The sequence below is a fragment of the Caloenas nicobarica genome, chromosome 11, assembly GCF_036013445.1.
Source record: "Caloenas nicobarica isolate bCalNic1 chromosome 11, bCalNic1.hap1, whole genome shotgun sequence".
Classification (NCBI taxonomy): Eukaryota; Metazoa; Chordata; class Aves; order Columbiformes; family Columbidae; genus Caloenas; species Caloenas nicobarica.
Window position 1 is genome coordinate 4,833,161 of NC_088255.1, and position 26,879 is coordinate 4,860,039.

Sequence of the window (26,879 nt, forward strand, 5' to 3'; positions counted from 1 at the left end):
CAATACACCTCCAAAAATCTTCCAGAAGTCTTTTGACTTAGCATGCATACACCCAAAAAACTGGTGTAATGAGTTCAGTCAATGCACTGAATTCAGCACAAACTGTGCAATTCAAGAGGTATATAACAAATAAGAAGCCAGATGAAGGTTTGCTTGAACTCTGGAACGAGCTGGCTCAAGTATTTTTGCTCTACAAGTAAAATGCATTTTTACTTTGTACCAGTCATCTCTGCAGGTTTTCATCAGATACAAGCAGAGAGAGCAAGTGTTAAAGCCATACCTATTTCATTCTGTCCCTCTCCAGCTTTCAGTATAATTCCTGATGTTCTAAGGAGCTCTTCAAAGACTCCCTCATTCTCCACTCCACCGTGGGCAGAAACATTTTCCTTATCAGAAATCCGTGACTTCTTTGTTTCTGAGAAAACAAGACATTTTATATCAAAAATACTCAACAGGAAAAACTGCAAGGATCCTGTATATACACAACTAATTAGAAATTAACCTTTAGTCAGAAATGAGAGGAACATACGTCAACGTTTACTGCAAGGCGACAAACTGTGGCCTGAAAAAGCAGAAATCTAATACAGATTCTCCCACCAGACCTGTCTCTCAGGTATCACTCATCTGCTAAAGCAAAAAAAAAACAAACAACAAACCACCCTGTCTTTCTTCCAGCTACATAGAGAGGTTATTTTGGTTTGATTTAGAGATGCCAGGTTTGATCAAATGTGATTAATTTGCAGACTCTGAAGGCAGCAAAGCTCAAGATAATAAACACTGATGGAAGGTATGAGAACAGAGTGGCTGAGAAAAGATATGGCACTGCTTTTAGCATTGTTTTTTATTGTGATTTATTTTAACAACTGGTTAAAGATCTACAGTGTCCCTAACGATTAGCCTTATCAAAACTGGCATTTTGCCCTTCCACCGGCCTGGGAGCTGCTGTCTCTACTAACGGGTCTCCATTCCCCATGAGATTGTACCCGAGCACCTACTCGACAAGTCTGTCTTGCAGCTCTCTTCAGAAGCGTCAACTTTTGACAATTTCCTTTTTGAAACCATGGTAACCAAACCTTTGTTGCTGCCTAGAAAGACACAGAAAAAGACAAGTGAGCAAAGGAGATGTTATTTTAATTCAGGTTTTTTTAAGTGGGTCTAGAATGTGTTGGTGAATAGTGAAGGGAAATGCTCTAGAAACTGAAATTGTTCAAAGAAAAGCAGATTGCCTGGTTAACCAGTACCACACCACGTTTTTCTGCTGTACGGGTTGAGATTTTAGAGCCTGTTATATTTAAGCAGTGTGACACATCATTTTTTCTAAAGTTCAGTCCCTCATGAAAGAAGGCTTAGCTTTTATTTCAGATGCCAGGCAAATTAAATGGCAAATTAAAGTGAGTAACTAAGAGGTTTCTGATGAACTTGTGACCCTCTCCCCCGCCCAAAAGCCACAAAGGGTCAGAAATTCGGTATCACAAACCCTGTGAGCTGCTCCTGCTGCCCCGGGGTTCTGCCAGCACCGACCTCCACCCGCCTGCTCCGCTTTGGGTGCGACACAGGGATTAAAAAGAAAAAAAGAGATCTTGGCTCACCTTTAAAACTTAAAAATTGCTATCAAAAAAAAAAAAAAAAAGGTGCTTGATCACCTCTTGGTCAGTTCCAGGCGTTTGGCCGCTCGCAGGAGCCACAGACACACCGGGGGCAGCAGAACGGCCCCCGAGAAGCGGGACGAGCCCCCGGGCCGCGCTGCGGGCGGACAGACCCCGGCACCGGCCGCTCCTCCTTGTGTCACACCCGCCCCGAACGCGGCGAATCCCGCGGCAGCCAGCCCGCCCCGCCGGTACCTCAGTGTCCCCGGCCAGGAGAGGCCTCTCCGGAGCTGCGGGGGGGCGCTGGCCCAGGGCCGGGCTCGCTTAGGGCCGGGCTCGCTCGGGGCCGCCGCCGCCCGGTCCCCGCTGGAGACGCGACTGAGCCGCCGCTCCCGCTCGAGCTTCCCGCCACCGGCGCGCGGTGACGTCTTTCCGGCGGCGGAAGGGCTGGGCCCGGAAGCGGAAGCGGAGCCGGGCGGCCCGGTGGCGGCTGGGGCCGGGGCCGGTAGCGCCAAGATGAGCGAGCCCGAGCTGCTGCTGGACTCCAACATCCGGCTGTGGGTGGTGCTGCCCATCGTCTTCATCACCTTCTTCGTGGGCATGATCCGGCACTACGTGTCCATCCTCCTCCAGAGCGACAAGCGGCTCACGCAGGAGCAGGTGTCCGACAGGTCAGGGCCGCCCCGGCCCGGGCGCACCCGGCGCCGCCGCCTCACAGCCCCTCGCAGCCCCTGCCCCCGGCCCCCCGCCCTGTGCCGCTCACGCCGCTTGTCTCTTTTGCAGCCAAGTCCTCATTCGGAGCAGAGTCCTTCGGGAAAATGGAAAATACATCCCTAAGCAGGTACGGAGCTGCCTGAGCGGCTTTGTGCTTTGCGGGGAGGGTGACCCGGACACCGGCACAAAGCGGGGGCTGTCCGAGCCGTTGTGGGTGTCGCTCGGTGTCCGCACAAGGGCCCAGGGCAGCGTCTGGGGGGCGGCCGGGGGCTGATGCTCGGGGACCCCGGACACGGGACCCTGCCGCTAACGTTGGCTTCCACCGCTCGGTGTTTTAACTGCCTACCAGGATGATGTCTGTGTCCAAACCGTCGTGTTTAATATCTGCCAACAAATACACAGGGATTTAATGAAAGCTTGGGATAGCGAGGGGGTTGTACCGTGTCAGCTGTAAGGTTTGCTGGACTAAAAATCATTCACTCGTATTGGCTCTGTTGCTGCCAGATGTGTATATTGTAAAACCCAGAAGTCAGCTCAGGGGGGAATGAAAATGTCTGATGTACCAGAATCACAGAATGTCAGGGGTTGGAAGGGACCTCGAAAGATCATCTAGTCCAATCCTCCTGCTGGAGCAGGAACACCTAGATCAGGTTAGGGAACCAGCAAGAACTTTGCACAAAGCGCTAAAAGCTCTTTAACGTGGATTCTTCTTCAGCGAATTCTTAGAATTAGTTTAAGAATTTTAGAAAGCCAGAGAGCTGGTGCTCTGGATCCAGGGAAGCAGAAACGCGAGGAGCTGTAGAGCATAGGGGCAGTGAAGTACCTCTCCGGGAAAGAAGGATGTTATGAAAGAGCTCGTAACATCTCCACATGTCTGAACAAGCAATAACGCTTCTGTCCTTTCATGTCTTATGGTGTTGGCATTGGGGTTTTTTTTGTTTTCAGTCGTTCCTGACCCGGAAGTATTTTTTTAATAACCCAGAGGATGGATTTTTTAAGAAAACGAAAAGAAAGGTAGTGCCTCCTTCACCAATGACAGGTATGTTAAGGTACCATAAATAAAGCTGGGTAGAAAACTATAATTTTCTGCCAAGGCAGGAAGGCAAATCGGCTTTGCAAAGACTTCAGTGAATGTGAGGGAGGGGATAGGATGGCACTGTGGGGAGCAAGATCCCTCTCTTTGGTAGCAACGTGTTAGGTCACTTCATTTTGCTTAACTTCAGCCTCCAGCTGCCTGCAGCACCTCACGAGGTCACGAGCACCTTGATGTTACCAGAAATAGGGAGTCCTGTTCTCACGCGTCTCCTTTTTCAGTTTTTTGCACCAGCTCCTTCAGGATCTTTTCTAAACTGATTTAACTTATTAACGTGGCCAAAGACCTCAGCAGCAAATTAGCTGGATAGTTCATTGTCCCTTTTCTAGCTAAATCAGCTCGCAGAGGGGTCCAGCGAGCTCAGAGACCTGGAGCAAGGGATGGGGTCAGACACAGCAGACAACACAAGAACCTTTCAGCAGCAGCAGCTGCACATTTGCTATTTTGCAAAGTATTTTACAACAGGGGAAGATAATAGATATGGAATAGATGGTGGGACAGGACTGTTCTCTGTCTTGCAGTTTCTTGATTAAAATAATGGATGGTGGTGGTTAAGTAATGCCTTGTTTCCCTTTATTGTGATAAGCTGCTGCTTTATATCAAATCTATGATTTGCAGATCCTACCATGTTGACAGACATGATGAAAGGGAATGTAACCAATGTTCTGCCTATGATCCTCATCGGGGGTTGGATCAACATGACATTTTCAGGATTTGTCACAAGTAAGTGTCTGAAATGACACAGCCCATGGGTCTGGCCATGTTTCTGATGATGACCTCAAGGGTCTGGGCTGCATCAGAGATTTGTTCTCCTACCTGAAATCAGTTAAGTGGAAACAGCGTGAATTTGGCTTGTGGCGCTGCTGCTGTTCTCGCCATGAACTGCTCTGATTTGCTCGCCCCATACCAAAGGAGGGAAAATGGTTTTCAGAGTACTGGTTATGGTCACAAAATAGCTCATGTATTTGGTGACAATTCTAGTGACTAAAACAATATTAAAATTTATTAAAGCTGTCTAAACTTCAAATTGATACAGTGGATTTTCCTCTGAACCTGTCCAGGGAATTGGTGACTGTATAATGCAGGGTGTATGCATCAAAACTACTATTTTTTTTTTCTTACTGTTTATGTGATAACCTTTTGCTTAACAAGTCATTCCCCTTCGCAGTCACAGTTATGTAGTGTCACTTTGTGAAACTGGGCTTTTTTTTTTTTGATCCTGCAGCAAAGGTCCCATTTCCTCTGACGCTGCGTTTTAAACCAATGTTGCAGCAGGGAATTGAACTGCTCACTTTGGATGCGTCCTGGTAAGCCTGTGTCCTCAGCAAGTAAGGTCAAATACTTACTTGGAAAATTTAGAATGTGTTAAAAAAAACCCTTGAGTGGTCTGTGTGCGCTTCTGAAATGAGATCACACGCCAGCTTTGAACTGAAATCAACTGTGCTTGTTCTGATTTATCAGGGTGAGCTCTGCTTCCTGGTACTTCTTGAATGTGTTTGGACTCAGAAGCATTTATACCCTTATCCTGGGCCAAGATAATGGTAAGTCACTGTCATTTATCTGAAAGAGCTGGGTTCTCCTGCCATGCAATGACTTCTGAGGGAGGCTGGGGAAGGATTTTGAAATTTCCAGCCAAAAGGCCCTCGAAACCTCACAGGACTGAGAGAGGCTTACTTTCCACTGGCCAGGTTTGAGACCACCTGCAGCAAGTACCCAAATCTCCTGCACCAGCCACTGGCAAACTGATTGTAAACTTGCCTGGTAATTAACCCACACTTTCCTTCCCGTCTAACTGGTGTGCAGAAATTTTGCTCTCAGGCTTGCTTTTATTTCTAGCAAGTATCAGTTTTAAGGAAAGCTGCAAAGATTTAATGCTAGATGCAGGGCAGGACAGATACCGTTTCCGAGGATATTGGGAATGTAGAAGACCCTATTTGCCTCAATTTGTCTGCATATTTTATGTAAATTTAGCTAAGAAGTAGGGGTGGTGCGAAGACAATGTCTTATGAGAAGACTTTCTGGCACAATATTGTTGCATTCTGGGTGTTTGCAACTTTTTAGTCTATAGCTGGAAACCAGCCCAGTGGCACTGTGCTCCAAGAAACACTGTTTAAACGTTGCAAATAAAAATGAACCTCTCACTTCTCTTTTGTAGCTGCAGATCAGTCCAGGGTGATGCAAGAACAAATGACAGGGGCAGCAATGGCCATGCCAGCAGACACTAACAAAGCGTTTAAGGTACAGTGCTCCCACCTGCGCTCCCATTTGCTGTGAACTTATAGGACTGTATGTAACTCAGCCTCTGCCTTCGCCAAGCAAGGGAATTGCTCTGGATTCCTGTTCCTAAAATTAGAGCTGACAACTGACAAAGGGTATGGCAGTTGCCCTGGGTCTGGCAGAGCTCTAATACCCTGAAGCAAACGTGATTAGTTAGTCAGTCCTGATACAGAGCTGAATTCATGTGCCATCTTCTGCTTTTGCAGAGGAAGGTTTTTTCTGTCCTTTGAGATCTAGTTCTAAAGCAGAAACTGGCTCCCAAAAAGTCGTGCTAATACTGCAGCTGAGCACAAGTCCAGCAGGCACCTGGTAGAACTTGGGTAAGAAAAATCAAGTAAGCCAATTAGCTCAACTGAAAATCTGCCAGGATTTGACTGTGCCTTGCAGTTTTCCTAAGCGGTGTCCACAGACGCTTGTCAGACTGCCTGTGCCTTTCACAGGCCTGGCTTGTGCATGAAGGGAAGGCCCTGGTTCAGATAGCACAGATTTACCCACACACAACCTGCTGACTGGGAAGTCAGGCTGGTTTGCTCCTGCAGGTTCTTGTATTCGGTACCTTCCTGGTTAAACCCCCATCACCCAGCCAGAGGCACAGCCAGGCAGGAGCGTGGCTGCAGTTTGCAGCTCCGCTGGAGCAGTGGCTGTTCTGTCACAAACTAACCACGAAGCACTTGATCCTCTCAGAACAGAATTAGCTGTTTCTAGAGACAGCTGTTTTAGAAGAAATAGACTATTCCAGAAGGTCAGTGGGTTTTCAAAAAGTAGATAATGTAACTTTTCTAATTTCTATGACCAACCATCTAATACCCAATTAAGCATAAAACACTGATTTCAGAGAGTTGACAGATTGTCAGGTTTGTAATAAAACTTCATTTTTGTTTCAGTTTTAAGGTAAGCACTGCTTTGTATAATTCTTGTCTAACTCCTTTAATGCTGTGTTGCTTTCCTTCCTCTGTTTATTGTCAATGCAGACAGAATGGGAAGCTTTAGAATTGACTGATCATCAATGGGCCTTAGAAGATGTAGAAGAAGAGCTCATGGCGAAAGACCTCCATTTTGAAGGCATGTTTAAGGAAGAACTTCAGACCTCCATCTTCTGAATTTGAGAATATGCTTTTGTCTCTTCTTGTAAAACTAATTTGAAAAGAAATCTGTTACTTAAAACTATATAATGTATTTTAGCAAGGCTGAGAATAAAAGAAAAACACCATGTTCAGAACTGCAGTTACTGAACTCTGATTTGAGCCCCAAGACAGAGTGTGTTGTATTTGAGGCAAAGGCTCTCAGTGTGTGTTACTTGCTGGAGTTTTGTTTCTCTTCCTGGGAAAGGTATGCTGGAGGAAAGACCTAAAATTTCTAGTTCTAGTCCACAAAGAGCAAGCTTGCTTGAGTTAAGGAACTTAAAACTTCATGAGACTGAAAAAGTACAAGTAGCACCTGTGTTTGTGGTTTTATCCTTTTAAAGAAATGCAGAGCTAGTTACCCTTGGCCTCTAAGCAATTCAGACGTCATGTTAGCAATTAGAGTTTGAAGCTTTCTCAGAAGAAAAAGCAAAGAGACACACTCACCACTTGCCCATGCAAGCACGGGACAGCTCACCTTGCTCTCGCACCCAAGCCTCCACCAGGGCTCCCAGTGCTGCAAAATCCCATCTTTCTCCTGCCCTGGTCAACCTGCTGGTGGACACACTGATGGTCACAGGCAACTTCTGACCCCTCTTTGCTGCTCTCGCTCCTGGGCAGAGCAGCTCCTCAGAGGTCTTTTGGCAGGAGAGGGCTAGAGACAGCATTTCTGTGCAGAGGTAGCCAACACACAGACTATTTCCCCATTAATTTAATCCTTCCCAAGTCCATTTCCAGGCACCTCAGACCACCCAGAGAGCCCCTCCTACCTGACACCCTCGCAGCAGATGGACAGTCCAGCAAGGTGCCTGGCTGTTCCCTGAAGTCCCTGTTCAGTCATGTCCTTTGCCAGGTGGGGAAAATAAATGCCTTGGTTTAAGTCTCCTGCCTGACCATCTTGCACTGTAGAGAGCAGCAGCAACCGTTCCCATCTTGTCCTTCTGCAGGAGCTCCTCAGATCTGTCTTCCCCAGGGTGAAGAGTCCTAACCTGGGGAAAACACTTCTTGAACAGAAGCTCTTCTGTACTGTGCAACTGTTATTCCCCCCCTGCCCCCCTATTCTGAGCTCTTTGTTACAGGGTGAAATCACACACCCTCTTCAAAGCAAGAGCTGAGCCAGGGCTGAGGCACAGCCTCACTTCTGCTCTTAGTAAAGTCTTCTCCCTTCTCAACAGCCTTAGCTCAGAAATGTTCTGCTCTGCCTCGAAGACCTCTTGCCTGAACACTAATAAGTGCTTCACTGACAGCACAACTAGTCATTTTCCCCTCTTTTTTGCAATGGGAAATTTCATCTTTCTTAATGCCCTCAGCATCCTTGCACGAGCCATTCCTGCATGCTGACACACAACACCCCAACACCTCCGCATCTGACAGCTGCCACTTCGCTTTCCCTGCCTCCCGTGACGCGTTTCACGCCACACTTCAGAGGTCAGCACGTCACAGCCAAGCTCACCATCTGCTGATCTACATCAAGGCTCTTCTAACCCTCGCTGAGGCTCCAGCTGAGATCAAGCTCCACCCCTATGACACTGTAATCATGACATGAAGTCTTTAAACCTTCTTACTGGCGCTTCACAGCCTCCCTTGACCTGCAAGGTTTTGAAAGCTCCCAGATTCCCAGCACACACTGATGCTAAACGCACACACGCCTCTCGCATTCAACTTCCTCCATCTTTTGCAGCCTGCTCATGCACACGTGTTCAGGAAATCGCAGCAACTGCAGGACAACTATTTCAGTGGTACAGCTACGAGCAGCCCTGATAGCCCTGGAGAAAACAGACAGAGGGAAGGCCAGGAGCCCCTGCCCCAAGATCCACAGGGGAAGAGGGATGACAACAAGCCATAGCTGAGGCTGCCCAGTGCCACAGAAAGGCAAGGATGGGCTCTGCTACAGCACCAGTGTCAGCAACCCATTGCCGCAGGGGAGAAATGGCAACCCTGGAGCGAGCACAAACACTCGGATGTACGGAGCTGTGCAGGTAACAGCCACCTTTCTCCCAAATCCCCACTGCCAGAGCAGGGGTTGGCTCCGCAGGACTCGCCCTCCCCCAGCTGCAGGAGCTCCTGGAACACCAGGCGGCCCCACAACCAGCAGTCTCGGGTCACATAACAAAAGGTGAAAATACAACAAAACCCAGTTTCAGTGCAAACCACTCTTTAATTTTCCTCTTTGTACAACAGAGCCAGCCACTTACAAAGTGCTAGTCTAAAAAACAGGTCTGGTATTACAGCACACACACACCAGCCAAAGCCCATCAGCTCAGAGGCAGAAAAAGTAAGAGCTGGGCCACTTTTTCTTTCTGCAGAACAAGAGTCTGTTCAGCATCTGAGCATCAGAGATTTAGCCGCACTGATGCATTTGTGTCAGCACAGGTATGGAGGCAAAGAGGAGAAAAAAAGGCTATTTCAGATCGATTTTTCTTCTAATAAGGTCTCTTACTCCCCTCTCTTTCCCATTTTGGAATGCCCACATGATTTTCTTTCAGGATAAAACTAAAAAAATATGCTGATCAGAGTAATTCAGTGCAGTGCTACAGCTTAAAAATTGCTTTTTGGATGCTCCCCTCAGTAATGAGTTAAAAAAAAAAAAAAAGGCAGAAATAAAATAAGAGTTGTAAAAATCCCAAACAACCCCAAAGCCAGAATGGCAGAAGCAAGTAAACACTTCTGATCACAAAATTCAAATTGCAATGCTTTAAAAGCCAAGCTCTGCAGAAGAGGACCCCAGGCCTGGTGTGGCAGCGGGAGAAGCCGGGGCTTTGGCTGGGCTGTGGCACAGCAGAGCTGCGGGGACGGGCACACAACCACCAGCTGCAGGGATTGTCATGAGAGCTGCAGAAAGGGAGCTGAGCTGACGTATCTGGAGTTGCAAGGGTGGCAGTTGTTACACTGACCATTGCAAGAGAAGGTCACGGTCAGCAAAGAAGCCACCGGGACTGTGCATGGAGAGGACCGAGTGGCTGCAAACATGCATTCTGGGGCAAAACAAAACAAAACAAAAAACAGGGCAGCAGCCTGGGTTAGCCCTCTGTTCTGCCAACGTACTTGGCTCCAAGAAGGAAAAACCCTCCTGTTTGGTTCCCCAACTTGTGCTAGATCTTTCCTGAAAAAACACAGACTAAGGCTCTCAATTTTTCACACGGAAGACCACTTCCCTACTGAGGACTGACCTGATCTACTCTCACGGGAATTCCTGGTCAAGAAGAAATCTGGACTTGAGTCCCACAAGGAACACAGCCAGCAGAGAACAGAGGGAAGAGCATTTGCGAGATGGGCTGGAAGGAAGGAGCAGAACTATTGAGCAGCTGAGAGAGACCTCAGACAGGACGTCCACACCTGCAGCCTCACAGCAGATGACGGGGTGGGGGATCTAAAGGGAGCGCTCAAGGGAAGAGGAGAAAGGCTGGAAGAACAGTCCACACAAAAATTGCAAGAGAAAAGGCTGAAAACACACAATTCATTGCATTGGGCTGTCATCCTTACAGGTGACAGCTCTGGGGACACAGTGCTGAGCTTTGCTGGAGAAAAAGTTCTAAGGAACCACATAAATGAGGAAAAAAAATTATAAAAATGCTGCCACTGCACAAACCATAAGAGAAATGGTGGAGGCAGAAAAGTGCTCACAGAGCAGCCTGGAAGTGAGCGGTGTAGGAGATGGGTGGAGAGACCAAGAAACCACCAACCTATGGATGATGTTTTCTGTGCAGAAGAATGGGAACCAGAACAGCAGTACCTGCCATCGCTGTGCAGACCAGCTGGCACGTATGCCAGCCATGCAGGCAGGGATGACTCACTTCTGGTAAAGTTTCCTACATTACAGGATTCAGCATTCACATTAAAAAGGCTGAGTCAAAACTGCCCACAAGAATCTCAAATGCATCAATGAAACGACACAAGAAAGAGAAACCTTTGCTATGTAGCAAGGAGACCAAAGTATGATGGCAGAGACAGCAAGAGACAGGTCAGATGTATAAAGACTTGAACTGAGCTTCCAGAAAGGGTGCAGCACGGCTCCCTGGCACAGGCAGGGCAAAACAGCCACACCGGAGGGTTGGCAGGCAGCCCCCACGCCGATTCACAGCATCGGACCCACCACGCTCCTCCACAGGCCCCTGCAAGACTCAGCTGTGAGCTGCGCTCAGCTCAGGCTGTGCTCTGACAAACCCAGCTGCAACCCTCGTCCCGAGACCCACGGCCCAGCTCAGCCCCAGCCCCTGCTTCTAGCCACGCAGCTCAGCCAGATTTTAAAAAAGACTTTATTGAAGCTCCAATATATATTATTTTTGGCCTCTAAATACCCAAGTGTCAGCTCCTATTCCTGGCTCTCCAGTGCTATTTTGCAACCCCCAGCACTGAATCTTACAGTGCTAGTTTTCTGCTTCATTCCTACAGAAGGAAGAAAAATTTTCAGACACCTCAGGCACGGCTTTAGAAGAGCAACCGCTAACATGGTGGCTGAAGTGCCAGAGGTGATGCTTAGCTGGTATCCATGCCATCACACTCTTCTTGGGGAGGAGATGGGGCAGTATGTTCCTCACTGTTTCGGCGCTGATAAAACAGCACATACGCAGCTTTTGTCTACCAAAGAAAAAAGAAAATAATCTGAAACAACTCACACAGCTTGTCTGGAAATGTAATACCCAAAGTGGGGACCCACACTTCCAGCACAAACTCACACTAGCCTCAGCCCAAGTACTCACCACTATTTGGTCTTCCGAAGCCACTGATACGCTGCTGTCATCAAAGTAGTACCACTTGCCGTTCACCTTGTTCTTTGCGTAGGCAGTGTCTGTCAGGAGAAGAAACTGCAGCTCAGTACTCCAGGGAAGACCAGCAGGTAACGCCACGCCAGCTTAAGACTCAAACTGAGTGTGCACAGGAGGCCAGGAGCAGCTTTGACATTAACCACCCCAAATCCAGTTCACCGACATACGCATCTTCTAGAACACGCTACCTGGTCCAGCTGGTCTAGAACCACGTCCCATGTACCAGACTTAGCCCTGAAAGTTGACAGTGTTTTGTTCATACTCCTTGAGCCAGAGCTTTCCTGAACACACAGTTTCAGACTCTGCATTTTCACGTGAAAGAGAAATTTTCTGTTGATGATGGATCTGATCTAGTGCTTGCAAGAGTCCTCACTCAAGAATGAAGCAGGACTAAAGTTTGGCAAAGTCTCTTCTGACCAAGACTTCAGTGACTATGATCTCCAATCTCAGAACACATCCCCCTTCAGCTAATGCAATCCTACAGCGACATACCTGAGTTAGCACATATACCACCAAATGGGAGTTCATCATCCTCTCAAAGTAAAATGCTTTTAAAGTGTCACCTACAGCCTGAATCTGCACGGACACCTGATTCAGGGAACTCCACCTACAGATGCATTTCATCTGTGCTGCAACAAAACCAGTGATAGAAAACAGACTTGCCATATATCAGATATTTTCTCTGCTATGTGAGCCCTTGTCAGTGCAAAGGTTGAGACAACCTAGTGCAAGCTTGTGCTAGCTGTGGAACCAAGAGGTCCCAAGAACTATACATTTGTCTGTGGCTTGTCTTAGGAAAAGTCTGGAACAAAGGAAAGTAAAAGACAAAAAAAAATCTGCTTTAAATAGCTATTGCAGCAAACAGAATTTAAGACAGAACTGCAGAAAGGCATCAGTCCCAGCTTTGTGATGAGGTTTGCCCTCTGCTCAGTCTTCCTGGTCTGCAGGCAACTGCTGCTGCTCAGATCTTGTCTTACTGAGAGAACCCAGCAAACTGCTGCTGGCGACCTCTGCTCTGCAGCTGTGATGCTGCGCCCACACTGGACAAGCAGCCACACTCTGGTGTGCTGCAGGAGACACTGAGTCTTGGACCCGACAGCTTACACTGAAGACAGTCCCCAGCACTCTCCTGTAAGAAACTCCTTTCCACAATTTCATGTTCAGCATTGAAAATCTTGACTCCACTCATAAGCTGGGCAACACCATCACACACTGATGACTACTAACCAAGGTGCCACAGGCATCAGTCAGACCTCAGGCAGCTGCAAACGACACAAACTGTCTGGCTGCTCTGCAAATCTTAACAGGAAGGACATCACCTTCCACATGATATTCACCTGCAGACAGAACACAGGTAGTTTGGGACTAGATATCCTTGGTGAGGGCTGCTGCAGGTCCCCGACGCACAGAGCCCTCCCACCACCCTCTGCCTGCGTTTCCTTGCGCACAAAGGGCAGCGCAGCGGTTACTCACAGTGGCCCACTCCCATGGCTCCATAGTGATTGGAAACTGCAATGAGGTCATACACGTACGAGCCTGCTCTTGGGTCGCAGACAAACTCGGACATGTTTAAACCCCTGGAAGGAAATCCAAAAGTATCAGTACCCCAGTAATCAGCACTTTCTAAGAGGTGAAGCAGATCAGTGGCGAAGCTCTGCAGGCCGGCAGCACTCGGGGAGAAGTGCTGCACTCTGCTGCTCAACGGCCAGATGTCAGTAAAGTCGAGACATTACCCGTCCCACACAGGGCAGGTCCTGCTAAACACATCAAGCACTGCCAAGAGATTTAGAGGCAGGTGCTGAATAAAAGACAGTTCAGAATGTCCCTGTGTAGGCATGAAAAGCGAGATAGAAGTGGTAAGGAATACACTTCATCCTGCAGCAGGATGCTAACAAGCAGAAGCAGAGGAATGAGGCAGGTTTTTATCTCATACTTGTGCAATCCTCAGTGCTGCAAGTGCAGCTCTGCCCAACAAATTTGCTAATGCTCTGTAGAAGTTCTCTTGGTTCAGCAGAACCATATGATTTTAAAATAATTTCAGAAGAAACTGTACCTGCTAGTAACTAGTGTTCTTTGAGATGTATAGAACTGACTGAGGTTAAGATTAACAACAACAACAACAGAATATGCACACACACACCCCAAACAGACACAACCAACCAACTTAACTCATGCCTGTGGTCTCGCAGTTCAAACCCAGAAGACAGAGCTGTTCCAGTTACAGCTTTAATAACAAGCCCACCCAACAGTAACATCAGAAGTAGCTTTCTCGACCAGCTTCAAGCTCTCCCGCGCTTGAGGGAAGAATCTTACCTGATAGGGAATAGCACAACAGTGTCAAGCTTATCCCTCCAGTATCTGCTGTATGAGAAGCGTTTTAAATGCACAACCAGAATCCTGGGCAAAGACCACAAGTCAAACTTCTTTGTGGCCTGCTGATGTTTCTTACAGTTAGGGCAGTACCTGAGCGAGGAGTCACAAAAAAGGCAACGAATGACAAGTGTGTAACTGAACACTGTACAAAGATTAATTTTTCTTTTGTGATTTTTAAAAAAGGTTTAAAGGTCTCATTACTTCTTTATTATCTCCTGATGCAGTTCAAACAGGTAACAGTCACAAACATATCTATAAGATGTAATGGGAAATTAATAATAATCACCTACTACACTATAAATTATTTTCTTACATAGCTAGCAAGCAACCTCTCAAGATCTTCTGAACACACAGATTTTGGTCACTTAGGATCTGCTGTACCCAGTCCCTCTGGACTAGAGATTTTTGGTACAGTTAGGAGCAGTTCAGGACTGGTTCAAGCTAGAAATAATACAGGATTAAACCCTAAGGCAGCCACGTGCTTTTACTCTTTATTACCATAACTGCTTCCTCCGACACTAATCTGGAAGAGAGATGTATGCTGGGGAATTAAAAATAGCCTGATATTTGAAGCTACATGCTCAGTGCTGCCTTTTTTTTTTTAAATAAAGGCAGGAAATAAAGACTTTTAATTAAACCTATGTCTGCAGCCTATTGAGTCAATGAACACAAAACTGAAAGGCTTCTCACAGACAAAGACAAAAAGACACGGCAAATCACCAGAATCCCATGATAAATAATGTGAACTCAAATAGTTATGGCATTTTACAATAAACACATCAGGCAGACAGAGGCTCTTACCATGGGTCATGTTCACCAAGCGTTTCCATAGTGGTGAAGAGCTCTATGCAGTCTCTGAGGGCTACCACAGCTTTCTTCTTCTGTGGTTGTAACATACTCCCATGTTTTTCAAATGCCTGGTGAAGGAGACACATGCTTTATTCAGTTCCACAGTCTTTAATCCTCAACAGCATGGAAAGGAACACGCTCACCTTTACCATGCTGCCTATTGCTGCCCCCTGTTCCCTACCCACACAACTGTCTCAAGCTTGCAGCCACTCCTTTTTTGTGTTACAAACAGTCCCTAAGAGAAAATATAATATGTCCTTACTTCAGAGCTGGTAGGTTTGGGGTTTTTTTCCAAAAGAGTAAAAACAGGTTATTCTGTGAAAAAACAATCTAGTAGACCTCTCACAGAAATACTAAGCTTTCTACTCTGCTCTGTGAATTTGGTTTCAGGTTTCTTAGGAGGTTTGGGGGGTTGGATTGGTTTGGTTTGTTTGTTTTGGTTGGTTGGTTTGTGACTGGACTATGAACTCAACTACTTAGCTTTGAAATCAAAATATCTACCGTTCAGAACACACTGGAAACACATCAGCAATTATAGATCTATAGACCTTATCACTAAAAGATTAAGTAAATAGATCTCATGCTTGGTGACTTCAACTTTTATGAAGGGAACTACACCTACATTTCACCATTTACTGTAATCTTTTAAGTACCATGCAAGTTTACATATAGATTATTTAAGAAAAGAGCATACTACAACCTGTGCCTCCTGTTCATCAAAAAGTAGCCTCCGTGTATCAGAATCCCAATCAATAGCAAGTACAGAAAAAGCTACAAGAAAGAGGGAACATTTATTGCAAAGGTGTAGGGAGAAGGAATGAAAAGAAGATAGCAAGACAGTAATTACCATTCAGTTTTAAGATTTTTCCTTCTACAATGGAGTTTATCTCTGAGGTCCCAGAAGAATTCACGAGGCTAAAAGTAAAATACTGCTTCTTGCAGGACTGCAGGTCTCTTGCTGACTCAATCTGCATACAGCCCTCAGAGTGGCAGGAATCAGCTTCTGCCATCTTCTCCTTGTCTTCCTGTCTGCCATCCTGATGCTCCATCTCTTCAACATCACCTGGCAAAACTTAAAACAAGCAGCACAACATTAAAGAGGTTCAGTGAAAGTTTAGACTGACACCTCACATTGGCAGCTGTTTGTGTGAGCTGGTTACAACACACATTGATTACTCAGAAAATAATGAAAGACACCCAGAAAAAGAAATCTGTGCTTTTTATCACCAAAGGGCACATTAGGAAAGGAGTTGCCTCTGGCGGGAGGCACCTGAACACCTCGTAGGGAAGCAAGGACACTGGTCAACATGAATGCACACCACACCTTGTTCTCCTGCTGCTGCTTATGTGCATCCGCTCTCCCTTGGAAGGAAAATGGTCTATAAGAATTCTCACCGTACCATGCAGAAGTGCATGGTTTAAGCATTGTGAAAAAACACCAATCTGTTAGAGCTTAAGCCAAATGCACGCAGCAAAATCAAATGCTAATAAAAAGCTTTAAGTGCTGAAAAGCTTCCAGCCAATTTTGAAAGGACTTTACCTTCAACCACACCATTGGAGCCATTGCAGGTTCCTTTGTCTGGGCAGGGTGTAGAGTATTCTTCTGCCAAAGGGAGTTTCACATAGCGGCTAAACAGAGGGAATACATTTATCGCACAATCATATCGAAGCTGTACATCATAACATCAGCACTCTTCTCCATTATCAGTTCTTGCTCTCCAGTCCCCCTCAGCAAACCAGAATCCACCCTGTACAGCACCATTCACAGGCTAAGAGCTCTCATTCTGAGTCAAACAACAATTCAGTAAGTCTCTGTTCTCACTGCTTGTTTTAAGTTTTAATGGCAGTAAATGGAAAAGGGAAAACTAAGTTATGGTGGCCCCATCTGAGAGCCCTGAAAACATAGCCTGAGTTCTGCTCCTGATCCACTTCATGACACCAAGCAGGTAGTTTCCCTTGTGACCACCACCAGCATCATCTTACAGCCAGCTTTTACAGAGCCCCCCAAAAACAGGACCTTGAAATGTCCCTGGGGCCTCCAGACACTAATGCAATGCAAATCCTGGTTTATACACTACACACAAATCAAGGAAAATTCTTCGTATTCACAAAGCTGCAGTAATCCTGTTACAGTGTAATTGAATAAGTCACGACTGGAACTTTGCATAGGATTCAAAGATACAGATGTGACTTACCTGATCTGCTCCAAAATCACACTGTACAAGTGATCCACAGTGAGCTTGTGTTTCGGCACAGATATTAATAGTGGCTGACCAAAAAGTACAGTCACTGAAGCATTGCTGGATTGCCTCGTTGTCTTCTCCCGAAAGTAAACAGAGAGAGTAACACACTCTGTGCCATCCTCACTTGGCTTGCGAACTTCATATCTGTTCGAAAGACAGGTATTTCCATGGGTTATTTCCACTGCCAAGAAGCACAGCAGGTAGAACCAACATGAACTCAGTCCAACAAGTCTCTCCACCGGGTCCTCCTGAGGAGGACAGAAGGGGTTGTACTCCGCATGTGACAGACAGCAGTCTCCTGAACCCCTCCCATGGCACAGGATACATACCCACCACCGCTCCACTGCCACCTTCCCCGTCTTTATTCCTGATTCACATCTCTATTGCCACTCACCTCTCAAAATGTTACCCTGACAGCTACATGTTGCTTCAACCAGATCATGGCATCAGTGTAAAATACTAAATGCACTTTCAAGTCCCTCAGACAGTGCTTGTTTCCCCTGGAGAAATAAACCCTCTTAATATCTTGGACCTTGCATTCTCCCAGCCTCTCATACAGTTAATGACCTGACCTCACATCACTGAGCAGCCAACATTTCAGAAAACTAAGAGTTTAGAAGCATCTGCTTCACAGGAAAAAAAAAAAAAAAAAAAAAAAAAAATCAGAGGACAGTAAAAACTCAATAAAAGCGTTCTGGAAGAAAACAAACAGCTCTGGAGAACAGTGAGAAGACTGAAACACAGCTTGTGCAACTGGGTGAAACAGCAAATGAGATATTTGCAGATGTTGGTCAAAAGAAACCACGTGGTCCAACACTATCACATTGTTCGCTCATGATACAGGTTTCAGACTACTCATTACAAGAGATTCATCTTCAGGAAAGCCAAGTGACTCTGCTCTTTAATTTGGCGACACAACTGTTCCAGACTTATCTTAAAACTGAAGGGGAAAGAAACATTTCTTTAAAAGATGCCACTACACATAACGACCAAGACCACTATCATATATCTGAATGTACCAACTTTTAACAGCTTCAGACAAGCTACTCCCCTTCTCTCAAGAGCTAAGGAACAGATGTTTTTTATTCCTGTGTTGAAAATGTCCTTGTAGAGCCAGAACAAGTTCCCATGTTGTAGTTCTGCTCCATCCTACTTAAAGAAAAAGGGATCCCAGCTTGGGGCCTGCATTAGGTCAGTAGAGTATATTAAAAAAAAAAAAAAAATCCTTCCAGAGAATCCCAGCCCAGCCCCCAAGAGCATTAGAGATCAGAGTCAGCATAAGACAGTTCAATGCAAATGGTTGTTGAGGTTTTCTAGGCTGTCAATGCTGTTCAGCTGGACACCAGCACCGGATACAGTTAGCACCTTCTAAAGTTTCCTAAGAAACAGCACCACAAAGAGATGAATTATTTTACTTAGCGCTGCTTAAATCACAAAAGACCATACTGGGTCATAGAACATCATCTATGATTAACTCCAGGTCCTATGAGAGCCTTAAGCTGGACTCCTATAAAACAGATCCGTAGATGACATGCACACATTCCTCAGCATCCTTGTGACTCCCTCTTGTGCCACCTACGCTGCTCTGCAAGCAGCAACCCCCACTCCTACTTCCCCCTCATGCACGTCCTGAACAGAGCCCTGCCCATGTGATGGAACAGAAAGAAAAAGTTGAGTATTACCCGTACGCAGGTGTCACCCATCACAAACAGCATGCTGTACCCCTATAACACTGCAAAAAAAGCATCTTGCACGCTTCTCCCTTAAACATAACAAATTTGGTTACTCAGGTGCCCCTCTATCCCCTCCACCTCAGAACAGCTTTGACATACAAATATTAGAGGCAGACACATCAGAATCAGGAGCTGTCATTTTCTGAATCTCTAGAGCAGCAGCCATGCCCTCTAAAAAAAAATCCAAGACAAAATACTTTATCTATAGTTTAAGGAAGGCTACAGAGCTGATAGCAGGAATCACTGGACAATAAACTGCACTTATGTATCTTACAACTTAAATGAAATAACAGAAGATAAAGATGATGCTACACCAGACTACACAGCACAGTTTCAGAGGTCAGAACCATTAGATCAGCTGCCACCACACTGTCAGATATTGGCTGGTTGCCTTTACAATTCGTGACAACTCTGAAAAGTGTCTGAGAACAGCTAAGCAATCGGGTAGGGCTTGACCCGTCTTCATCAGCACCACAAAGGCTTCAGGTCTGTGGCTCTAATTCAGAAAGGAGGCAGTGAGTAATGAAGTAAATAACTTATGTTCCCTTGCAAATTAAAGTTCAGCAGGTGCACAAGAGCACGAAAAGCTACAGAAAGATGAGGCAGAGCTATGTGAAATGGCATTGAAAGCAGAAAATACTGAGTTAAAGACCAGGCTAATATATATGTTGCAGGTTATTGAGACATTCCCTCCCATGTTCTGGGATCTATGATATTAATTCCACCTGGAAAACACTGTGTGGATCACAGGTCAGTCCATTGCACCAACAAAGAAAAGCAGAATACTTTGTAAGAGAACAGAGAAGGGTAGAAAAAAATGCCATTGCAGAAGCTGACAAACAGATTCATCTGAACAGGATTACTACCTCACACAGACCCTGGTGCGAAATTACAATAGGTTCAAAAGTTGACAGTGAGAATGAACAGAGGACTGGAAGAAACCTGGGTGAAAATGCTGCCCATATTCTGATCTCTTTGCGGAAGTGTAAATACTCCTAATCTGTTTACTTACTTTCATAATACCAGAACACATACAAACAAGTACACTAGGACATAAAAAATTGCAAACATAACTTTTTCAGACAACGGGTAGCTCATCCTGTAGAAGCTGGTCACAGGATGTTGCCAGTCTTACAGATGAGAAGAATTAAAAAGGATGAGAGAATTCAACCAGCAAGATTTTTTCCAAAGCTTAAAAAAATAAAAGCTTATTTTGGAAAGGACACAAACTCTCATTTCAAACAAGAAAAATTTCAGGAAGTGAGAGCAGATTTCCTAGATCGGTCTGCTACAAGATCTTGAACATCTCGAACATTTCATATAAAACTACTGGACTAGCTGGTTCACTGACCTGAGTTCACTAATTGTTGTTGTCTCAGTCACATTAACAAACCTGACATTTCTGCAGCCAATAATGTTTTTTCAAGACCATAAACTCATCTAAACACAATCCACAGCATGTTGTAAAAGGAGGCAGAAAACATGGTACGTATGGCAAACTAAATATATCTTATCCAAATACACACACTTTTATAGGTTAAAGGTGACCTGCAAATCAATTCGTGAAACTTTCACCAACATAAACAACACATTTTCATATTATATGCCTCATCAGCCAGGCTAAGAGAACAGTTTATCCATCAAAATGTTTTTCTTCTTAGGCCTTGAGAACTAAGAAGAAATATTACGAGTGACACCCTTGAAATGGGCTGTGGAGTCTGTTTTCAAGCGGTACTTACCTGACCCCTTGTAGGCCGGCTCCGAGCTCCAGCAGGATCCCCGGGTGATGTGATATCACCAGCATGGTGCATGCCTGGGTGTTACAGGGGAGCGGGAGCCGGAGGTCCTAGCGGGGCTGGACTTCACAGAACCTGAGAAAAAGAAATAGTAAGCATTTTGGTGATGTGCTGGACGCCGTTCTCTGCTTAGCCTGGAGAATGAGAGCATTCAGCACAAACACTGAACTAGCGTCGTCAAATTGATTTGCAGACCACCTTTACATAAGCGGCTTTCCGATCATTTGCCACAGATCTCCCTGCTCTGTCAGAGGAACAACACGCCTTGAGAGAAACATTTACAACACTGCGAGAAGAGGCAAGTCCCACTGTCCTTTGGCTGCATTGCCCCTGCACATCGTGCCAGCGATCTTGCTTCAAGTCTCATATCAAACCCCTTTGGTTCTGCAAGCACCTTCCCTCTTCTCTGATACTGAATATTAACACATCTCACATCAAGACTACACTATGTTTCTAAGCCTGCCATGGTAAGAAAGAGATGAGAGTATGAAGCCTCATGAAAGAACAGGATTAGAGAATTCTAGCCCCAGATTTTCCTCCCCTTTCAGGTGACCTGGAGAAGAAAATGTATAGTTCTACCCTTTTTTGTGTAAAAGGAGTCAAATACCAAGAAGCCCAGTAATATTTGCATTTCTTCTCTTTACAGTTTTACTATCAGAAGGCACAACAGGTAAGGTAAATAAACCACAAGAACTGATGAGCCAGAAACCAAGCAGCTGAAAGGGAAAAATATATCTTAGCCATCCAGGGCAGTTTGGTTTTTTTCCCCCCCAATTACTACCTATGCAGCTTAAATTCCAAATAAGAGTCCAATTCTTGCCCTTGCTCCCTGCCTAACCCTCTCAAGATTCAGCATATCCCACCAATTTAGTGGGAACTGAAAATTCGCAGTGAATGTCTCAAGATGTCCCTGGTGCCCCGCAAAAATCACAAAAGGCTGAACATGTCTTCCCTCATATCCCTACAGTGAAAGTGGGAAAAAAGACAGGTTTTTTGTCCACCAAACTCACCGAAAAAAAAGGTGCAAGCTCAATTCTCTATACATCCCATATACTGCATGTTTCACAAGTATTCATCAACAGTACAGTCTAGACTACAGTATCTGTGCCCGCAGATCGTGCCCTCTTCTCAAGCAAACATAAGCTATGTTACTCCTATGGCAACGTGTTGTGAGAGTTCCCGCTCAGTGACATTTACAAACAGAAGCCTTTAATGGAAATCGATGTTCTGCTCAGTAACCAACCAATACAGAGGTCTAAATCCAAACCTGAGGCTTAACAGAACATTAATGTCAAAAGAAAGACAACAGTGCAAAAGTACTGACTTCTTCCAATCCCTCACCCCCCCTTTTTTTTTTTTTCCAATCATATTCCTGCTGGGGTACAGGCCTTCTACACTATTAGATTCTTCCTTGAATTTTGAATTCAGACACGTGTCACTCGCTGGCTAGTGCACAATACTCTAAGATCAGAAGTCTGTTGAACCTACGGGGATATTGCCATACACAGACCCTGATCTGACTACTGCTTTCAGAGAAGCAAACCTGGAGAAATACTGCAAATTTATATTTAAATTTTACAGTCCTGAGCCATCTTAAGGTGATGCTAAGAAATGTACAGAGGGCAAGAATTGTCAGGTTAAGTTACTACAACACCCGAAAGCTTCTGAACCACTGAAACAACAGATGTCTGTTACAGAAGAGAGTCATCCAGGTGGCAGCCAAAAACCTCAATTCCTATGCCAAGAAAAGTATTTGTAAAAAGTAATTTGATGAAATCACTCTCTAGTTAGGAAAAAGGAACAGCCTGCCCCTTCTGCTCCAGCTCTCCTGCAAGCGCACCCAGAGCAGATACAACCTACTAACCCAGCAAAATCAAAGGTGGAAGACCTGCCTGAGCAAAGACCTCTGAGCAAAGTCCTGTCAGAGGGGGATGAGGACGGCAAGGAACGGAGAAACAATCTCATGGCAGCTGCCCGTTCAGTCAGAGCCTGGGGGCCCTGCAGACCCCCCCAGTCACTACAGACTTCTTTTCTTCGCAGTCTCAGCCTCCAGCAAACCACCACAGAAAACTACTAACCCAACCTGTTTTACTTCTGTCAGTACTTCACAGGTGAGAAGACTGTTACACAATTAAAATGATGATTTAAACAGTAGCATGAGGCATGGCAGGGTGACGTCTTCAGTTTATCACAGCTTCTCTTGTAATTCTTTTGGACTGGCTATCAGAAAGGAACAAAGAGACCTGTGAGCATACCCAAATTCAAAGACTAGGCAGCAAAATCCCTCAGGAAAACACACACTAAATAAATAAATAAATAAATATCAATAGGACCCATTCAGCAGTTTGCAATTTTAAAATATACATTTGGAGAATGTACATGTGAGAAACATATTTCTGAATATGCCATACTGATTTAACTCTATTTTGAGTTGCTTACTTCTTTGCACTTCATTTTCTATCCAGTGAAAGAAAATTTATGTCTAACTTCAATTACTTAAAACATATTAATGCGATGTACACATTACAATTTGCCAACAGGGACAGCTTGCCACTGGATGTTACTGGAAAGTAAGAACAGATGATCAGTATATAAAAAGGATGAGGATGCACTGGGATCAATAAAACATGAATTAGGAAAAAGTTTGAGTACATGAGACAGTGAATATCATGTTAGTTTAAGTACAAAAAACTTTTAGATTCTAGAAAACATCTCTTATCTAAATACAAACTATGAGCCATATCCCAGGCTGCATATTATATGCCAATTTTAAACACTTCTAGGTTAAAATTTGGTACCTAAGAACATACTCTGCAAAATGTACCGTGATCACCAGAAATCCCTCCACAGTTATTTTTCCCAGGTGATAGCTGACAGACCTCACTTAGCTTTGCTGCACCAAGCACAATACTCTGAAATGAAGCAGATTCGCTATTTGATTTGTAACATAAGTAATGCCATTAAAAACCCCATATTTTCTGTTACTTCACTAAAGATTTTACCTTAATTTAAAACCAAAATAACAACATGCTTTTCAGTGGGCACTCAAGTCTTCTTTGTTGACTTTGGGGTAAATAAGATATTTCTCAGCAATACATTACTTCAACTACATATTTTTCGTTTTCAAGTGGAAGCAAGTTTGTTCTTTCAAGGTGGAAGGTTCTGAAACACTTCAGATTTTATGAAATATTTTTTATTCCTCCATTTAACAAACAGCGAGGTATGTGCCTGTAACCTAAGTAGGTAATTAAGTTGCTGGGATATCAGAAACTCCTGAGGTTACCGGCAGCAGCAGCGATCCAAACATCCAACAGCCAGCTTGCCACATTTGCCAGCCGTGCATCACACAGCATCTTAGCCCTGATCCGACACGTTAGCACTGATAACTTCTGCCAGGAACGTAACACTGGGACTGCAGCTTGAGCAGCACTTGAGAAGCTTCTGTTTAATCCGCCCCTGTCCCACTCTTGAGGCCAGCTGTGTGTGGAGTGATGCGGCACCCACACATCGGATGAGAGAACGGGTATTTTTACACTGCCCTGCCCTGGGTTATCGTCCAGTGCCACAGGCACATGAACCCAGCTAAGGTGCAGGAATTAATGCTGAGTGTCACTCAGGCAGCACGGAGGATAAGCACAAGCTGTGTTTTCATGCTAAGGAAATTTTAGGAACACTAAACCAGTCAGGCTAGAAGGAACAAGTTAACCAGAGAACACAGGAGGAGTGAACAGGGCTGCTCCTGCTCCGGGTTTGGAGAAGAGGCCCACAGGAGAGCGTGGGTCAGCCCGCAGGCAGGTAGCCATGGCAGGGACAAGTCACAGCAGCGTTTGCTCCTCACCAAGAAGAGCAGGTGGGCAAAGCCAAGAGAAGTCCTAGCACTGAAGGAAAACGTACAAGGGCCAGTGTGACAGCTAAAAGTGCTGGGGTGAGGTTATGTGCAGGAGACCTCCCCAGCAGGCGTCAAATCACCCTTTGGCGATAAGCAGAAGGCAGAGATGCACCTCCACGGCTACAAGTACATTCCTCAATGGAAAACAAGTTCGGAATCCAGCAGGACAAAAATATTCACATTACTCTGGAAGTTATGCACTTTTTTAGTAACAATGTACCAAATCCAAACAGAGAATATTACCCCTCCGAAAGCAACTGAGATAATTTTCACCAGCCCAGACTAACATTCAGAAAGCCTAAAAAACTTACACAAGACAGTTTCAAGTTACTGAAGAGTTAATTCACAGGGATTTCAAGGATTCCTCAGACCATGAGCTAAATACAACGAAAAATTAAAAATATTTCCTGCAAGGAAATCTAAAGAAAATCATAACCTCTTAGAAAGATACTAGAAACACATAACACATGGAGTAACAACCACCACAGCACCTTCAGCATATCCTTAATGCTGTCAGTTTGCAAGAGCCCAATGAACAAAAACCCTAACACAGTCTTAAATCCAACCAAGTCCTTTCAGCGACAATGTTAAAAGTTTCTGCCAGTGCCACTACACTCTCACAGCCTGCTCACCTCAGGCTCTACAAGCAAGTAACAGTGAAGGGCAAAAATTCCTAAAGAATCACTCAGAGCTGCAGTTCAGAAATCCCGTGCTGAAAACCTAGCCTGACCACTCCCCCTTGTAGCAATCTTAACAAAACTATTGTACCATCAACCCCTCCTTTCACACCCACTTCAGCAGATGCAAGACCTGAACAGATGGAAACACAGTGGAATTTAGGAACCTCACACTACTATTACCATTCTCGAATCATTTAATTAAATCTTAGAACACCTAAGAACAGACTTTTTATAACCAGACAAGGTAAACAGACTGTCCATGATAAAAGTAATTATGCATTTGCCTTTAAATAAAAAGCTTTGCTTTTTATGAACAAGTGTTTCTCTGTTGTGTTTTTGAGACAAGACTCCCTTTCAATAAAAGAATGCTGGTTTTCAGCTGTAGACTAGAATATTACTTTAATGGGTGACGCTGCCAGGAAAAAAGATACGTAACAGGAGTTCCTATGAGCAGCTTTCTCCTAATTCTTGCCCCGGTGCCTGGCTGTTTGCTCTCACCCTGCAGTGCTGAAAGCATCTTAGAGGGTGTACATGGAAAAACAGGATTAGCAAAACTTCCTCCTGTTACCTCCCTTCTTCCTTGAAGGGTTATTTTTAACCCAGGTCAGTTCATTCACTATGACTACAGCTCACAGCAGCACCTCATTTATAGCTGTGCCTGCACATAAAAGGAAGTGATGACTGCAAAGGAAAATACACATGGAGCTGCAGTTCAGCTCCCACCCCGGAGCAGAGCCGGCTCAGACATAGCTGTTTTCTCTGGAGGGATACGCAACATGTGATGCCTGTAGGAAAGTGGAGAATTTTTGTAATTACCATTGTAATGTCATGCTTCTTGTTTTTTCAATGTTTTACTAGCTTTGGAGACAAACTTACTTACAATCTAACACTTTACAATACCCTCACACAACAGACTTGACAGAAGCCAAATGTCCTTCCCAGGCATCCTACCTCACCACACCTTCGGCTGCAACTGAAGAAAACAAAGACACAGGAGCTTTCAGAAAAACTCAGATGTTACAGCTCAGCAATGAGGGCATGACAGAACTGCACCAAGCACCCTGTCACAGCAACCCACCCAGTGAAAGGCACACGCTGCACCAGAGCATATTAGTGCAGGACTTCACACTGGCACAAGAATTTTATGCAAGCAACATCCTTGAGCTGGAACATTCTCAGATGAGGAAGAATGAACTTGTGATGAAGGGCTGGATTTGATGTCCCAAGCCCCAGGTTCAGCCACGAGCCTCAAAAGTCCATTTTGCACTTCATGTGCAATATTTTTTATTTCCCAGCTGCAATAGAGGATCACAACTTTTGCTCTCCTCACCAGATCTCACAGATGACTGGAGACATCTCATCCACCACACGTATGTAAAACATCAAGCACAACCAAATCCTCAGCTTCGCTGAAGTTTTCCACGACCACAGTTAAGACACAAATAGTTTAAGCGCCAGTTAAGAGTCTATTGAGAACCCCCAGTCATGGCTAGCTGGGTGCTATACAACTACGTTGGGTGTTAGTAGAGGCAGAATACAACAGCTTAGACTTTATGCTACCCTAATAACAGCTCCAAGGCTTTTGGCTGACTTGGAGCTTGAGCTTGCCTAAAAATGCCAGTGAAAGTGTAACCGTAATGCAGACATAGATTATTATCTCTGAAATAGGCTTGTAGAAAGTTCCAAACTGCAGAAGAGACACTAAACAAAACGTTCATTATTACCCAGGGCCATGACTTTCTTTGTGTGAGGAAAACAC

At 45.0% G+C, this 26,879-nt stretch overlaps 3 protein-coding genes across 10 annotated transcripts in view; 1 reads left to right on the forward strand and 2 right to left on the reverse strand.

The window, feature by feature from the left end:
• Positions 1-7,637, reverse strand: part of FANCD2 (FA complementation group D2) — a 52,458-nt gene extending 44,821 nt beyond the window's left edge. Inside the window, exons 1-5 of one of the 5 annotated variants that reach the window (XM_065642251.1) lie at positions 7,562-7,635; positions 7,270-7,343; positions 1,478-1,539; positions 996-1,085; positions 281-415 (exon numbers count right to left, since the gene is read on the reverse strand). In XM_065642251.1, the coding sequence (XP_065498323.1) occupies positions 281-415; positions 996-1,085; positions 1,478-1,539; positions 7,270-7,322 (340 nt within the window). In that variant the 5' untranslated portion in view covers positions 7,323-7,343; positions 7,562-7,635. Of the gene's footprint in view, positions 1-280; positions 416-995; positions 1,086-1,477; positions 1,540-7,238; positions 7,347-7,561 lie in introns of all 5 variants that reach the window. The other 4 variants (XM_065642250.1, XM_065642248.1, XM_065642247.1 and 1 more) reach the window with 4 other exon arrangements.
• Positions 2,028-6,889, forward strand: EMC3 (ER membrane protein complex subunit 3). The gene is made up of 8 exons (XM_065642875.1): positions 2,028-2,257; positions 2,370-2,427; positions 3,246-3,339; positions 4,012-4,116; positions 4,619-4,700; positions 4,855-4,934; positions 5,549-5,631; positions 6,642-6,889. Exons 1-8 carry the CDS (start codon positions 2,103-2,105, stop codon positions 6,768-6,770), a joined length of 786 nt encoding a protein of 261 aa, XP_065498947.1. The 5' UTR covers positions 2,028-2,102; the 3' UTR covers positions 6,771-6,889.
• A 42-nt stretch (positions 7,638-7,679) lies between the features above and the next one.
• Positions 7,680-26,879, reverse strand: part of USP4 (ubiquitin specific peptidase 4) — a 43,593-nt gene continuing 24,393 nt past the window's right edge. For 2 of the 4 annotated variants that reach the window (XM_065642252.1, XM_065642253.1), the window contains 9 exons: positions 16,975-17,166; positions 16,320-16,408; positions 15,627-15,851; positions 15,480-15,550; positions 14,732-14,847; positions 13,871-14,020; positions 13,031-13,134; positions 11,492-11,580; positions 11,030-11,369 (listed from right to left, as the gene is read on the reverse strand). In XM_065642252.1, the coding sequence (XP_065498324.1) occupies positions 11,268-11,369; positions 11,492-11,580; positions 13,031-13,134; positions 13,871-14,020; positions 14,732-14,847; positions 15,480-15,550; positions 15,627-15,851; positions 16,320-16,408; positions 16,975-17,166 (1,138 nt within the window). In that variant the 3' untranslated portion in view covers positions 11,030-11,267. Of the gene's footprint in view, positions 7,781-11,029; positions 11,370-11,491; positions 11,581-13,030; positions 13,135-13,870; positions 14,021-14,731; positions 14,848-15,479; positions 15,551-15,626; positions 15,852-16,319; positions 16,409-16,974; positions 17,167-20,530; positions 20,627-26,879 lie in introns of those variants that run through there. The other 2 variants (XR_010606782.1, XM_065642254.1) reach the window with 2 other exon arrangements.

Excerpts from the sequence above, each read along its gene's own strand:
- EMC3 (XM_065642875.1), top strand. The coding sequence starts at position 2,103 with ATGAGCGAGCCCGAGCTGCTGCTGGACTCCAACATCCGGCTGTGGGTG. Across the intron at positions 2,428-3,245 it reads GAAAATACATCCCTAAGCAG|TCGTTCCTGACCCGGAAGTA; the intron begins GTACGGAGCTGC and ends TTTTGTTTTCAG. Across the intron at positions 4,117-4,618 it reads ATTTTCAGGATTTGTCACAA|CAAAGGTCCCATTTCCTCTG; the intron begins GTAAGTGTCTGA and ends TTGATCCTGCAG.